Source organism: Phyllobates terribilis, unplaced genomic scaffold, assembly GCF_046119375.1.
Source record: "Phyllobates terribilis strain yellow unplaced genomic scaffold, ASM4611937v1 Scaffold_14__1_contigs__length_39327217, whole genome shotgun sequence".
Lineage (NCBI taxonomy): Eukaryota > Metazoa > Chordata > Amphibia > Anura > Dendrobatidae > Phyllobates > Phyllobates terribilis.
This window is the reverse complement of record NW_027362774.1, coordinates 6,662,502-6,679,107: the sequence shown is the minus strand read 5'-3', so window position 1 is coordinate 6,679,107 and position 16,606 is coordinate 6,662,502. Positions and strand designations below refer to the sequence as shown.

General features: G+C 43.4%; 1 protein-coding gene across 2 annotated transcripts in view; it reads right to left on the bottom strand.

The window, feature by feature from the left end:
- Nucleotides 1–16,606, bottom strand: part of VSTM2B (V-set and transmembrane domain containing 2B) — a 195,051-nt gene that overhangs the window by 162,832 nt on the left and 15,613 nt on the right. For both annotated transcript variants that reach the window (XM_073659648.1, XM_073659649.1), the window contains exon 5: nt 15,692–16,067. In XM_073659648.1, the coding sequence (XP_073515749.1) occupies nt 15,692–16,067 (376 nt within the window). The remainder of the gene's footprint in view (nt 1–15,691; nt 16,068–16,606) is intronic.

The following is a 16,606-nucleotide window of genomic DNA, read 5'->3' as shown; positions in this document are numbered from 1 at the left end:
CACTGTATGATATACTGCGGTAATACACTGTATACTGTATGATATACTGAGGTAATACACTGTACACTGTATGATATACTGAGGTAATACTCTGTATACTGTATGATATACTGAGGTAATACACTGTACACTGTATGATATACTGTTGTAATACACTGTACACTGTATGATATACTGCGGTAATACACTGTACACTGTATGATATACTGAGGTAATGCACTGTACAGTGTATGATATACTGTGGTAATACACTGTATACTGTATGATATACTGTGGTAATACACTGTACACTGTATGATATACTGCGGTAATACACTGTACACTGTATGATATACTGAGGTAATACACTGTACACTGTATGATATACTGAGGTAATACACTGTACACTGTATGATGTACTGAGGTAATACAGTGTACACTGTATGATGTACTGCGGTAATACACTGTACACTGTATGATATACTGAGGTAATACTCTGTATACTGTATGATATACTGAGGTAATACACTGTACACTGTATGATATACTGAGGTAATACACTGTACACTGTATGACATACTGCGGTAATACACTGTACACTGTATGATATACTGCGGTAATACACTGTATACTGTATGATATACTGCGGTAATACACTGTATACTGTATGATATACTGAGGTAATACACTGTACACTGTATGATATACTGAGGTAATACTCTGTATACTGTATGATATACTGAGGTAATACACTGTACACTGTATGATATACTGAGGTAATACTCTGTATACTGTATGATATACTGCGGTAATACACTGTATACTGTATGATATACTGAGGTAATACACTGTACACTGTATGATATACTGAGGTAATACACTGTATACTGTATGATATACTGTTGTAATACACTGTACACTGTATGATATACTGCGGTAATACTCTGTATACTGTATGATATACTGTTGTAATACACTGTACACTGTATGATATACTGAGGTAATACTCTGTATACTGTATGATATACTGTTGTAATACACTGTACACTGTATGATATACTGCGGTAATACACTGTACACTGTATGATATACTGAGGTAATGCACTGTACAGTGTATGATATACTGAGGTAATACACTGTATACTGTATGATATACTGAGGTAATACACTGTACACTGTATGATATACTGTGGTAATACACTGTACACTGTATGATATACTGCGGTAATACACTGTATACTGTATGATATACTGAGGTAATACTCTGTATACTGTATGATATACTGAGGTAATACACTGTACACTGTATGATATACTGAGGTAATACACTGTACACTGTATGATATACTGCGGTAATACACTGTACACTGTATGATATACTGAGGTAATACACTGTACACTGTATGATATACTGAGGTAATACTCTGTACACTGTATGATATACTGAGGTAATACACTGTACACTGTATGATATACTGTGGTAATACACTGTACACTGTATGATATACTGTGGTAATACACTGTACAATGTATGATATACTGCGGTAATACACTGTACACTGTATGATATACTGAGGTAATACACTGTACACTGTATGATATACTGTGGTAATACACTGTACAATGTATGATATACTGAGGTAATACACTGTACACTGTATGATATACTGAGGTAATACACTGTACACTGTATGATATACTGTGGTAATACTCTGTACACTGTATGATATACTGAGGTAATACACTGTACACTGTATAATATACTGAGGTAATACACTGTACACTGTATGATATACTGAGGTAATACTCTGTACACTGTATGATATACTGAGGTAATACACTGTACACTGTATGATATACTGTGGTAATACACTGTACACTGTATGATATACTGTGGTAATACACTGTACACTGTATGATATACTGAGGTAATACACTGTACACTGTATGATATACTGCGGTAATACACTGTACACTGTATGATATACTGAGGTAATACTCTGTACACTGTATGATATACTGAGGTAATACACTGTACACTGTATGATATACTGAGGTAATACTCTGTACACTGTATGATATACTGAGGTAATACACTGTACACTGTATGATATACTGTGGTAATACACTGTACACTGTATGATATACTGAGGTAATACTCTGTACACTGTATGATATACTGAGGTAATACACTGTACACTGTATGATATACTGAGGTAATACTCTGTACACTGTATGATATACTGAGGTAATACACTGTACACTGTATGATATACTGTGGTAATACACTGTACACTGTATGATATACTGTGGTAATACACTGTACAATGTATGATATACTGCGGTAATACACTGTACACTGTATGATATACTGAGGTAATACACTGTACACTGTATGATATACTGTGGTAATACACTGTACACTGTATGATATACTGAGGTAATACACTGTACACTGTATGATATACTGTGGTAATACACTGTACAATGTATGATATACTGAGGTAATACACTGTACACTGTATGATATACTGTGGTAATACTCTGTACACTGTATGATATACTGAGGTAATACTCTGTACACTGTATGATATACTGAGGTAATACTCTGTACACTGTATGATATACTGAGGTAATACTCTGTACATTGTATGATATACTGCGGTAATACACTGTACACTGTATGATATACTGTGGTAATACACTGTACAATGTATGATATACTGTGGTAATACACTGTACACTGTATGATATACTGTGGTAATACACTGTACAATGTATGATATACTGCGGTAATACAGTGTTTGCTACCGGAGATTTGTATGGTGTATTATGGTAAAATTATGTTTATCACTTATAAATGTAAGATTACTCTCATCGGAGGGGACAATGCTGGGAATGATTAGTTACTAATTGGAGAAACATTGTTGTTTAGTAAATAATGTACCTTTACCTGAATGTAACTTTAAATATTACAACTAGTGTCAGGCGGCTGCTGCCAAGGCAAACAGGATGGTGAGAGGCAGAACAGGATGTTTTGTACTATCTTGGGCACCAATCTGCTGGAAAGACAGTCAAGAGTATCATGGAATTATTCATCCTCATGGCTCGCTCCATACATGGGTGCACTCAGCACTCAGGTTTCCCAGGCTCCTGTAGGGCCAGCTGTATAGACATTCATAGTAACATAGTTTTTAAGGTTGAAGGAAGACTAAGTCCATCTAGTTCAACCCATATCCTAACATGTTGATCCAGAGGAAGGCAAAAAAAACCCCATGTGGCAAACACTAAGCTCCACATTGGTGAAAAAAATTCCTTCCCGACTCCATACGACAATCAGACTAGTTCCCTGGATCAACGCCCTATCAAGGAATCTAGTATTTATAACCTGTAATATTATACTTTTCAAGAAAGGCATCCATGCCCTTCTTACATTTTGGTAGTGAATCCCTCATTACATCATGCGGCAGAGAGCTCCATAGTCTCACTGCTCTTACAGTAAAGAATCCGCGTCTGTGATTATGATTAAACCTTCTTTCCTCCAGACGTAGAAGATGCCCCCTTGTCCCCGTCTCTGGCCTCAGAGTAAAAAGATCAGTAGAAAGGTCTTTGTACTGTCCCCCCATATACTTGTACATAGTAATAAGATCACCCCTAAGCCTTCGTTATTCCAAACTAAATAACCCCAAGTGTAATAACCTGTCTTGGTATTGCGGACCCCCCAGTCCTCTAATAACCTGTCTTGGTATTGCAGACCCCCCAGTCCTCTAATAACCTGTCTTGGTATTGCAGACCCCCCAGTCCTCTAATAACCTGTCTTGGTATTGCAGACCCCCCAGTCCTCTAATAACCTTGGTCGCTCTTCTCTGCACCCGCTCTAGTTCAGCTATGTCTTTCTTATACAACGGAGACCAGAACTGTACACAGTATTCTAAGTGTGGTCGCACTAATGACTTGTATAGAGGTAAAATTATCTTCTCCTCATGAGCATCTATGCCTCTTTTAATGCATCCCATTATTTTATTTGGCTTTGCAGCAGCTGCCTGACACTGGCCACTAAACGTGAGCTTATCGTCCACCAATACACCCAGGTCTTTTTCAGTTACAGTTTTGCCCAGTGATTTACAATTAAGCATATAATTATACATTTTATTTCCTCTGCCCAAGTGCATTACCTTACATTTATCCCCATTAAAGCTCATTTGCCATTTATCAGCCCAAGCTTCTAGTTTACATAGATCCTCCTGTAATATAAAATTGTCCTCCTCTGTATTGATTACCCTGCAGAGTTTAGTGTCATCTGCAAATATTGAAATATTACTCTGTATGCCCCCTACAAGGTCATTAATAAATATGTTAAAAAGAAGCTGGCCCAATACTGACCCCTGTGGTACCCCACTGTTAACTGAGACCCAGTCTGAGTGTTTTCCATTAATAACCATCCTTTGTTTCCTATCACTGAGCCAATTCTTAACCCACATACATATATTTCCCCCTATCCCCATTGTTCTCATTTTATGCATGAACTTTTTGTGTGGAACCGTATCAAATGCTTTTGAAAAGTCCATATACACAACATCCACTGCATTTCTTTGGTCCAGTCCAGAACTTGCCTCCTCATAAAAGCTGATCAGATTAGTTTGACAGGAACGGTCCCTTGTAAACCCATGTTGATATTGGGTCATGAGGTTATTCTTCTTCAGATACTCTAGTATAGCATCTCTTAGGAAACCCTCCAGGATTTTACCCACAGTAGAGGTTAAGCTTACCGGCCTATAATTTCCAAGTTCAGGTTTTGTCCCCTTTTTGAATATTGGCACCACATTTGCTATACGCCAGTCCTGTGGTACAGACCCTGTTATTATGGAATCTTTAAAGATTAAAAATAATGGTCTATCTATGACGTTACTTAATTCCTGCAGTACTCACGGGTGTATCCCATCCGGGCCCGGGGATTTGTCAACTTTAGTGATTTTTAGACGCCGCCGTACTTCCTGCTGGGTTAAGCAAGTGACATTTAATGGAGAATTTTTGTTATCACTGATCATGTTTTCTGTCATACGATTTTCTTGTGTAAATACGGTTGAAAAAAAATCATTTTGCATATTGGCTTTTTCCTCATCCTCATCCACCATTTCACCCAGACTATTTTTAAGGGGGCCAACACTATCATTTTTTAGTTTTTTACTATTTATGTAGTTAAAGAATATTTTGGGGCTATTTTTACTTTCTCTGGCAATGATTCTCTCTGCCTCAATCTTTGCTGCCTTGATTTGTTTTTTACATAATTTATTTAATTTTCTATATTTATTTAATGCCTCATCACTACCTACTTGCTTTAGTTCTCTAAATGCTTTCTTTTTGTCACTTATTGCACCCCTTACAGCTCTATTTAGCCATAGTGGTTTCCTCCTATTTCTAGCATGTTTATTCCCATAGGGTATATATTGTGCACAGGTCCTATTCAGGATGTTAATAAATGTCTCCCATTTGCTTTGTGTAGCTTTATGTCTCAGGATATCGTCCCAGTTTATTGCACTAAGATCATCTCTTAACCGTTGGAAATTTGCCTTCCTGAAGTTTAGTGTCCTTTTAACCCCTCTACTACACATCTTATTAAAGGTTACATGAAAACGTATTATTTTGTGATCACTATTACCCAAGTGACCCCCAACTCGTATATTTGATATGCGGTCTGGCCTGTTGGTTAATATTAGGTCTTGCAGTGCCCCCCTTCTTGTTGGGTCCTGAACCAGTTGTGAAAGGTAATTGTCTCTCATAGTTGTCAAAAACCTATTACCTTTGCTTGAACTACATGTTTCTGTCCCCCAATGTATTTCAGGGTAGTTGAAGTCTCCCATAATAATGGCTTCTCCTTGAGTCGCTGCTTCATCTATTTGCTTTACGAGGATATTCTCCGCTACTTCCATTATTTTTGGAGACTTATAACAAACCCCTATCAGTAATTTATTATTTTTCCCCCTCCCCTTATCTCCACCCACAGGGACTCTACATTTTCATTAGATTCACATATATCCTCCCGCAAGACAGGTTTTAAGGATGATTTTATATATAAACACCCCCCCCCCGTCACTCCCCTCATCTGCCAACTTTGCAAACTTATTGGGGTGTGCCAGATCAGGACTAGCCTCCCTGGCACTCTTCCCTCTACCACCCCTTCTAACTGTCACCCAGCTAGCGACCTCACTGTCCTGCAGCTCCCGACTACCACCCTCCCCCACATCTACCCCAGTAAGCAGCTGCTCAGTGAGCAGCAGACTCCTTTCCATGTTGTCAATGGATCTCAGTGTTGCCAGATGTGCACACATCTCGCGCAGCAGTAAGCAACCTCGACCGGCTGTTCAAGGAATGCATACATGTGGCAAGATGTACACTGGATAGCATTGTCAATAATGGAGCTCATTTCCTAATGGGGATTGCAATAGACAGAATGTTAAGTAAAAAGAAAAGTAAAGAATTAATGAAATACAGACAGCAATTCAGTCCAAAGTCCTCCCTTCCAAACTCCCTGAATCCAAAGTCACTGAAAAACAAGTCACACACTTACTTTCGTTCCCACTTACGCTCCGGACACACGCAGCTCGTTCACACTCGCAAACTAAGAGATTTAAAGAGTTTTTTTTTTTTTCCCTTTTCCAGCAATGCACCCTTCACCTCAATGGTTCGCTCCATACATGGGTGCACTCAGCACTCAGCTTTCCCAGGCTCCTGTAGGGCCAGCTGTGTAGACATTCATGGTTCGCTCCATACATGGGTGCACTCAGCTTTCCCAGGCTCCTGTAGGGCCAGCTGTGTAGACATTAATGGTTCGCTCCATACATGGGTGCACTCAGCTTTCCCAGGCTCCTGTAGGGCCAGCTGTGTAGACATTAATGGTTCGCTCCATACATGGGTGCACTCAGCTTTCCCAGGCTCCTGTAGGGCCAGCTGTATAGACATTAATGGTTCGCTCCATACACGGGTGCACTTAGCACTCAGCTTTCCCAGGTTCCTGTAGGGCCAGCTGTATATACATTAATGGTTCGCTCCATACATGGGTGCACTCAGCTTTCCCAGGCTCCTGTAGGGCCAGCTGTATAGACATTAATGACTTGCTCCATACATGGGTGCACTCAGCACTCAGCTTTCCCAGGCTCCTGTAGGGGCAGCTGTATAGACATTAATGGTTCGCTCCATACATGGGTGCACTCAGCTTTCCCAGGCTCCTGTAGGGCCAGCTGTATAGACATTAATGGCTCGCTCCATACATGGGTGCACTCAACACTCAGCTTTCCCAGGCTCCTGTAGGTCCAGTTATATAGATTAATGGTCAATGGAACTAAATTTCCTCGTCTGTCAGGACTTGCTGGGAGTTGTAGTGATGCCAAATACTAGATTGCAAAACTGTGCTCTAAAACTGGACACTGGGATCAAATATCTCCTGTTTTTATGCCATGTTGGGAGTTGTAGTTTTGCAAACAGCTGGGGAGCCTCAGGTTGTAAGATGTTACCCTATAAGGCTAAATTCTCTCAATGGCATGCTGGGAGTTGTAGTTTTATACAGTTGGAAAGATTGAAAACACGGAATCAAATTCACATAAAAAGCAAACAAGCTTCACTTAAAACTGTACACGCACATTCAGATACATTCCATTAAAGAATCTCTTTTTGGGCGCTTCCCCTTTAAATCCTCCATTTCTTACCTTAAGTGACATTCAGGGACCTCAGTCCCAGCCGCAGCGGCCGATCTCATTGAATAGGCTCCAGAGCCAGTGATGCTTTCATCTCATCACCTCCGGCTGCTGGGACTCCCGAGGAGAGCGGATAGGCTAACGACACTGTTTGCGGTATTAATTATTAATTTTAAATACTGTCTGGCTGCACTCTGTGCTCCGCCGGGGGCCTCCAGGGCCGACAATTTCATCACATCAGTGGATATTTAAAATTTAAATAGACAAAAAGTGACTTTTTCCTCATTTGCTCGGAGCCGGGGTCGTCTGATCTCCACTAGCAGAAAGCCCTCTACACACTCCATACCGCTATGCTACTGTACTGAGGGCGCCATTAAAGGGAACCTGCAGGGAAGACGCACTGCATCACTCCCTGGGGAGTGTCACGGATAGTATCGTTATACCCACTGCTGGGGTTATTTACTATGACTGGACCACAGTATAGCAGTGTTATATAGTGAGTACTATATGGCAGGATTTTGTACACACTGTTTCGTGGTATTAAGAAGGCACAATATAGTAGTATTATGTGTGCACTATATGGCGTTTTTTTGTAGACACTGTATGGTAAATTTAAGTGAGCTCTATATGGTGGCATCGTGTAGACGCTGTATGGAGGTATTAAACCTGCAATCTGGGATGATATATTATAGTGTATGGCGATATTCAGAGAGCGCTATGTGATGGTATATGTCAGACACTGCATATAGTGTTATTATGTAACCACTATATGGTGGTACTTGATAGACACTGTACGGCGGTATTCATTGAGCAGTATATGGCGATATCTGATAAAAACGATATGGTGGCATCAATTGGGCATTATAGGGCAGTATTATATAGATAATTCACATAGGTATTATTTGTCCAAAATTGAAGTATTGAAGTATTTGGTAGACACTGTATGGTGGTATTGTATAGGCACTATATGGCAGTATTTGGTAGATACTGTATGGTGGTATTGTATAGACACAATATGGCAGTATTTAATAGATACTGTATGATGATATTATATAGGCATCATATGGCAGTCTTTAATAGACACTGTATGGTGGTATTATATAGGCACTATATGGCAGTATTTGGTAGACACTGTATGGTGGTATTGTATAGGCACTATATGGCAGTATTTGGTAGATACTGTATGGTGGTATTGTATAGACACAATATGGCAGTATTTAATAGATACTGTATGATGATATTATATAGGCATCATATGGCAGTCTTTAATAGACACTGTATGGTGGTATTATATAGGCACTATATGGCAGTATTTGGTAGAGACTGTATGGTGGTATTGTATAAGCACTGTATGGCAGTATTTAGTAGACACTGTATGATGGTATTGTATAGGCACCATATGGCAGTATTTGGTAGACACTGTATGGTGGTATTGTATAGGCACTATATGGCAGTATTTGGTAGACACTTTATCGTGGTATTGTATAGACACTGACAGGGTCACTGGAAATGTAAGTGAGATATGTATCACGAAGATTGCTATCTTCCGTAATGTGAAACCCAGACGTTTCTCTCCAGCATGTTATGTGCTGAGGGGTTAATCGGCCATGACAGGGTTGGCTTTTTTGTGAGTGATTGTAAGAGATGGGTGGGACGGACACTCACCATATCTCCACCCCAAGGGTGTAGTTGGGGAAGTTAAATGTAAATCTATTGAGTTTTTTCTCTGTTGTATGTTTGGGGACAAGGAAGTCTCCAGTCCTGTGCTCCAGTGTGAGCTGACGTGTGTTGTTTTCCACAAGGCCGGGGCCGCAGTGGAAAGGACTTTCTGAGTGTTGTGGATTTTCATTTATGCCAAAGTGAGCCGTTTTGTGTTAGTATTTTTTTTCTGGTTTATGAAGTAATAACCCAGCCACGGACATTAACCCCAAGTGTTCCTGTGCCTACCTCTGAGAGCAGCTCAATGTGCCGATCTACTACAGTTGGTGTTTCGAATGCGGGCAACGTTCCAGGAAAACGTGTAGCTAGTACGGAAATCTGCATGTCCTGGATAAAGGTGGCTATAGGAATGGAACAGTGGTCAGACAAAATGGAGTAGCTGATCAAGCACCTGATCCTAAGCTAACAGCAGCTGCACCAGCAACAGCTACAGCAGCACTGAAAGCAACAGCAACAGCAGCAGCTACAGCAGCACTGAGAGCAGCAACAGCAGCAGCTACCACAACACCAAGAGCAGCAGCAGGCCCAGCAGGAGACAAATAAACTCCTGATGAGGCAGATGGAACTCCTGGCAGGGGATGTCTGCAGCAGAGGAACCACCCCTCCCCTAAGTCCAGGTGACAACACCGATGTCCGGAATTTGGTAAGATGGGCCATGCAGAAGATGACCCCGGGGGATGAGGTGGAAGCTTTTCTCACAGTTTTTGAGAGGGTGGCGGATCGGTAGAGACTTCCGCAAGAGCAGTGGGCGGAAGTGCTGGTGCCATATTTGACAGGCGAAACCCAAAAGGCATATTATGACTTAGCACTGCAGGATGCCAAGGAATATGCCAAGTTGAAGGCCGAAATCTTGACATGCCTGGGAGTGACTATGTTGGTTAGAGCCCAACGAGTTCACCACTGGGCATATGATGGCGACAAACCCCCTTGCTCGCAGATGTTTGACTTGCTGCATCTGGTCCAAAAGTGGTTGCAGCCAGAGTCTTCCACTCCTGCCCAGATGGTCGAGCGTGTGGTGATGGACAGATTCATCCACTCCCTTCCCAGGCCAGTGCAGACCTTGGTTGCCCAGGGCGACCCACGGAATGCGGACGACCTGGTTGGGCTAGTAGAGAGGTACCAGGTGGTCGAGAAATCCCTCGGTAAACCGGACATGGTCACTTCCCCATACTGGCATACCCAAATAGGGTGGGCTCACCACGGAGGGGGTCTAGAACCACAAACGGGGGGCGTCCCAATCCTGGTAAGGGTTCCCAAAAGGCAGTTGTTAAGGATGTGGTCTGTTGGTTATGTCGCAATCTTGGAAACATAGTCATATGTCCCCTGAACCAATGGACTGCAGCCTAGGCCGGCATTGTTCCTATTACGCCTATCCGGCCTGTAGTGTGGACTGTCAACCCAATGGGATGAGGCGCCGTTGTGTGCTGCATCAATTAATGGGGTAATGGTGCTTGTACCATTGTAATCGGGAAGTTTGGTGACCCTGATCAGAGCTACACTTCCCCACAAGGTGATCCCTGCCAAATCCATGGGCTGTATACATGGCAACGTCAAGGACTACCCTATGGCCAGAGTAACCATGGGAACAGATTGCGATGCCCAGTCCCATGTGGTCAGGGCAGTCAAGGACTTGATACATCCTGTCATATTGGGGCAAGACTTTTCCTTGTTTTGGGATTTGTGGCAAAAGAGGATTGCATCGAGTGTGTCGGACAAAAGCCAGATCCTTCGGGAAGAAACTCCATTGAAAACAAAGATGGAGGAGTTTCTCCTGTGTGTCCTAGTCGGTGAGGAGGATGAGACGGTGACCGAGGAGACCAACCTCCCTGAGTTGGAAGTGTCCGGAGAGAACTTTGAGACTGCTCAAGTTAGGGACCTTACCTTAAAGAGGGTGTTTGACAATGTTACCGTCTGTAATGTGGTTGCTCAAGAGCCAGGGGCAGACACCAGAGTCCCACACTTTGAAGTTAGTGGGGAGTTATTGTATCGGGTAACCAAACTGAAGGGAGGTGAGATACTGGAGCAGCTGTTTGTTCCAGGACCCTATTGGAGGAGAATTTTTGACATGGCCCATTCGCATGTTTTGAGGGCACATCTGGGTGTAGAGAAAGCTCAGCAGAGGATAATGCGGAGGTTCTATTGGCCCGGATTCTACAGGGAGATCCTAAATTATTGTAGGTCCTGCCCCACCTGCCAGATAACTGCTCCCTCTTCTCACTTCCGCAGTCCCCCAGTCCCGTTACCCTTGATAGAGGTCCCATTTGAGAGGATTGCCATGGACCTGGTAGGTCCCTTAGTTAAACCTGCACGTGGGCATCAATACATCCTAGTGGTCATGGACTATGCGACCCGGTACCCAGAAGCAGTACCACTAAGGAGCTCCTCAGTCAAAAGTATAGCCCGGGAACTTATTCATATTTTGGCCAGGTAGGGCCAGCCAAAGAAGATCTTGATGGAGCAGCTCCTTCATGAGCAAGGAGCTGTGTAAGGTCCTCCAGATTGCCCAGACGCAAACCTCAGTCTACCATCCGCAGACAGACAGCCTAGTAGACCATTTCAATAAGACCCTAAAGGCAATGTTCAAGAAGGTCATTGAGAAAGATGGTCAAGACTGGGACTATCTGCTTCCATTTCTGCTCTTCTCCATCAGAGAAGTTCCTCAAGCCTCCACTGGTTTCTCTCCGTTCGAGCTTCTGTATGGTTGACATCTGTGAGTGCTCCTAGACATCGCCAAGGAAACCTGGGAAGCCGAGGTCACGCCCCACCGGAGCGTCATACAGCACGTTGCCCAGTTGCAAAAGAGAATAGCGAAAGTGATGCCTATTGTGAAGGCGCGTCTTCTCCAAGCACAGGAGGCACAGGCAAAGGTGTACAACCAATCAGCGAGGCTGAGGCAGTTCCAGCCTGGGTCCCGCGTACTGGTGCTTATCCCCATGGTCAAGAGCAAGTTCCTAGCCAAGTGGCAAGGCCCATATGAGTTGGTGGAAAAACTGGGCAAGGTTAATTAGAAGGTCCACCAGCCAGGATGAAGGAAGCCTCACCAAGTATACCATGTGAACTTGCTCAAGCCGTGACGAGATCAGGAAACGCTGGAAGCTCCTTGCCTGGAAGTCCGTCCCGAAGCCAAAGTGGAGGAAGTCACGATTGCGGAAACTCTATCGCTGGCCCAGAAGCAACAGTGTCGAGAACTGTTGTAGTGAAACCGTGACCTGTTCTCGGAGTTGCCGGGGTGTACGCAGGGAGTGAAGCATGACGTACTGACAGAACCGCATATTAGGGTGAACCTTAAGCCATATAGGATTCCAGAAGCACTCCGTGAGGTAATCTCAACTAAGGTGAAGCGAATGCTAGACCTCAGGGTGAAAGAGGAGTCAAAAAGCAGATGGTCGAGTCCCATTGTCCTCGTGCCAAAGCCCGACGGGGAGTGGTGGTTTTGCAATGACTACCGCAAGCTGAATGAAGTGTCCAAGTTTGACGTGTACCCGATGCCTCGCTTCAAAGAACTCATTGAGAGGCTTGGACCTGCGAGATACATTACCACCCTCGACCTGACGAAGGGCTACCGGCAGATTCTCATGTCCCAGAGGGCCAAGGAAAAGATTGCCTTCTCGACACCTGATGGGTGCTTTCAATGCATCAGAATGCCTTTCAGACTACAGGGGGCACCAGCCACCTTCCATAGGGCCATGGATCGGATCCTAGCCCCACACAAGAAGTATGCCACAGCCTACCTTGATGACATTGTGGTCTTCAGCTCAGACTGGGGTAGTCATCTACAAAAGGTACAGGCGATTCTGGATGCTCTGAGAAAAGCGGGGTTTACTATAAATCCTAAAAATGTTGCCATTGCGAAGGAGGAAGCCAAGTACTTAGACTATATCGTCGGGAGAGGCGAAATGAAGCCACAAGTAAACAAGGTCAAGGCAATTCAGAAGTGGCCGCAACCGCTCTTCAAGAAGCAGGTGCGAGCTTATCTTGGAATTGTAGGATATTACCGGCGGTTTATCCCAAATTTTGCCATGATTGACGGACCTCTGATGGATCTTCTTAAAGGCACCAAATCGACGATGGCCAAATGGACTGCTGAAACGGAGATGGCGTTCCAATAGCTGAAGCTGGCACTATGTAAGTAGCTGGTCCTGGTCACACTGGACTTTAGTAAAGAATTTGTGGTCCAGACAGATGCTTCAGAATTTGGCTTGGGAGCCATGCTGTCTCAAGAGATAAATGGTGAAGATCATCCCATTCTGTATCTGAGTCGGAAGCTCTCTTCCTGCGAGAAGAATTGTGCCATTGTCGAGAAAGATTGCTTAGCCATAAAATGGGCCATGGATAAGCTGAAGTATTACCTACTAGGCCGTAGGATTAAACTAGTGTCAGACCATGCTCCTCTGAGATGGTTAAGGGAAAAGAAGGGTAAGAATGTCCAGGTGACTAGGTGGTTCTTAGGCCTCTCGACTTTAGTTTCCACGTAGAGCATAGTCCCGGGAATTTACACGATAACGCTGGTGCCCTCTCTAGAATTCCCTGTTTGGTGTCTGAAGGTGCCAAAACCCCAAGCTATGGGCAGAGGGTGGGAATATGTGACAGGGTCACTGGCGACGTACATGTGAGGGGAGATACTGTATGTCTCATGAAGATTGCTATCTTCCCTGATGGAAACCCAGACGTTTCTCTCCAGCATGTTATGTGCTGATGGGTTAATCGGCCATGACAGGGTTGTTTTTTTTTTGTGAGTGACTGTAAGAGATGGGTGGGACGGACACTCACCATATCTCCACCCCAAGGGTGCAGTTGGGGAAGTTAAATGTAAATCTATTGAGTTTTTTCTCTGTTGTATGTTTGGGGACAAGGAAGTCTCCAGTCCAGTGCTCCAGTGTGAGCTGACGTGTGTTGTTTTCCACAAGGCCGGGGCCGCAGTGGAAAGGACTTTCTGAGTGTTGTGGATTTTCATTTATGCCAAAGTGAGCCGTTTTGTGTTACTATTTTGTTTTCTGGTTTATGAAGTAATAACCCAGCCACGGACATTAACCCCAAGTGTTCCTGTGTCTACCTCTGAGAGCAGCTGAGTGAGTCATACTACCACAACATGATACGGCAGTATTTGGTAGACATTGCATGGTGGTATTGTATAGGCACTGGCACCATATGACAGTATTTGATAGACACTGTATTGTGGTATTATGTGGGCCCTATATGGCAGTATTTGGTAGACACTGTATAGTTGTATTGTGTTGGCACTATATGGCAGCATTTGGTAGACACTGTATGGTGGTATCCTATAGGCACTATATGGCAGTATTTGTTAGACACTTTATGGTGGTAATGTATAAGCACTGTATGGCAGTATTTGGTAGACACTGTATGGTGGTATTATGTGTGTCCTATATGGCAGTATTTGGTAGACACTGTATGGTGATATTATGTGGGCCCTATACGGCAATATTTGGTAGACACTGTATGGTGGTATCCTATAGGCACTATATGGCAGTATTTGGTAGACACTGTACGGTGGTAATGTATTGGCACCATATTGCAGTATTTGTTAGACACTGTATGGTGGTATTATGTGCGTCCTATATGGCAGTATTTGGTAGACACAGTATGGTGGTATTATGTAGGCCCTATATGGCAGTATTATGTGAATTCTGCAATCTAAAATTGAAGTTATTCATTTAATTGTAGGAATTGGCAGATTACCCACTTCATATATCCCAAAATATTACACTTTGTGAGCCCTCTCCCCTTGCCTTGTCTAGCAGACCCCCTATAAATCTTCTTTATTACCCCATTGAGTTGTGGTGGCTGCCTGACATCAATGATCACCTTCTGAAGTAAGGACGTCTGAACAGTGATGGCGGCACTATGATGATAAGTCCAGCTACGAGTAGTGGTATATATACGTATATATATGTACCGCCGACACTTATCATTGGCACGACATGACGGAGATATCAAACGCTTCTACGAAGGATAATTACTCTATAAGAAACAATTCTGGATTCAGAAGGACTGATTCTCATTTAGGAGGGACCCAACTTTCTGCAAGTTTTTCCTTTCAAAGTAGTCAGAAAATAAAGACAAAGTATCACAATGCAACGCATAAGTCCTCATGTGACCACCAAAGAAATCCCTACCCACAGAGACCTTATAGATCCCATAGAAAAGAATGGACCTGGTAATGGATTTTTTTTGCATGTTTGTTTTTGACACTAAAGTACCCAGCGTGCCAAAGAATTTTTTTGTCACGCAGTACCTAGTAGCATCCACTAGATGGCAGTGCAGATCAGCAGATAACTCACCGGTACCATGCTGCTGCCGCAGAATAGCTGCTTTCCCAGGTGCAGGGGAGGCTGAGGAGGATGCTGCAGTGGCTGGGGATGAGGCCAGGCTTTCTCCTGCAGGGTTGGGGCGCTTGTTTCCAGGTTCTGGAGTTGCTCTATTACCAGGGTTATTCCTACGGGGTCCACTGCTCTGGATGTGGGATACAGCCTCGGCCGCCTGCATGTCAGGTGGAGAATAGCGTGAAATCACCCGAAGCATTGCCTGGGCTTTGTGTTCCTGAGTCTCATCGTCTCCATAGTCTGACACCCGGCACTCGTACACTCCTTCGTCCTGCTTCCTGACGTTGGAGAGCCTCAGCCGGTGGGAGATGTCATTGCCCTGGACCCGAACAGTCTGCAACGAGAACCAGACGTTAATCCATCCCGTCTCATTCCAAGAGATTTATAGAGCAGCGCCAAAATGCTAATAAAAAATATGGATTAACAAGTTTGTTCCAATTTCTAATTCATCTTCGAGATCTCTGCTCGCTGTCAGTGAATAGAAACATTATTGTTTAATTACTGCAACCTGAAAACTCAGCCGGACCATGGCTTGATGACGTGGGTGCGTGTTTTGTCACTAAGGCTGCGTTCACATAATGAGTTTTTTGATGGTGCGTCTTTTTGAAAAAAATGCAAGTTACCTGTTTTAATTGACGGGTGCGGAAAATCTGCAACATCAAAAACTCACTCGCCATAGTGATCGTCACCCACCGTCTCCAGAAACAGATAGAAAATGACCATAGGACCTCAATATACCGGCAATGGTGACCCCTTAATTTTCTGATTCTTCCTCTATGTGACATTACTATAGCAGCGCCGCCCCCACTGCTGGTTATAGGGGCAGAGAATAATACATCTGTCTATCTATCTATCTATCATCTATCTATCTAT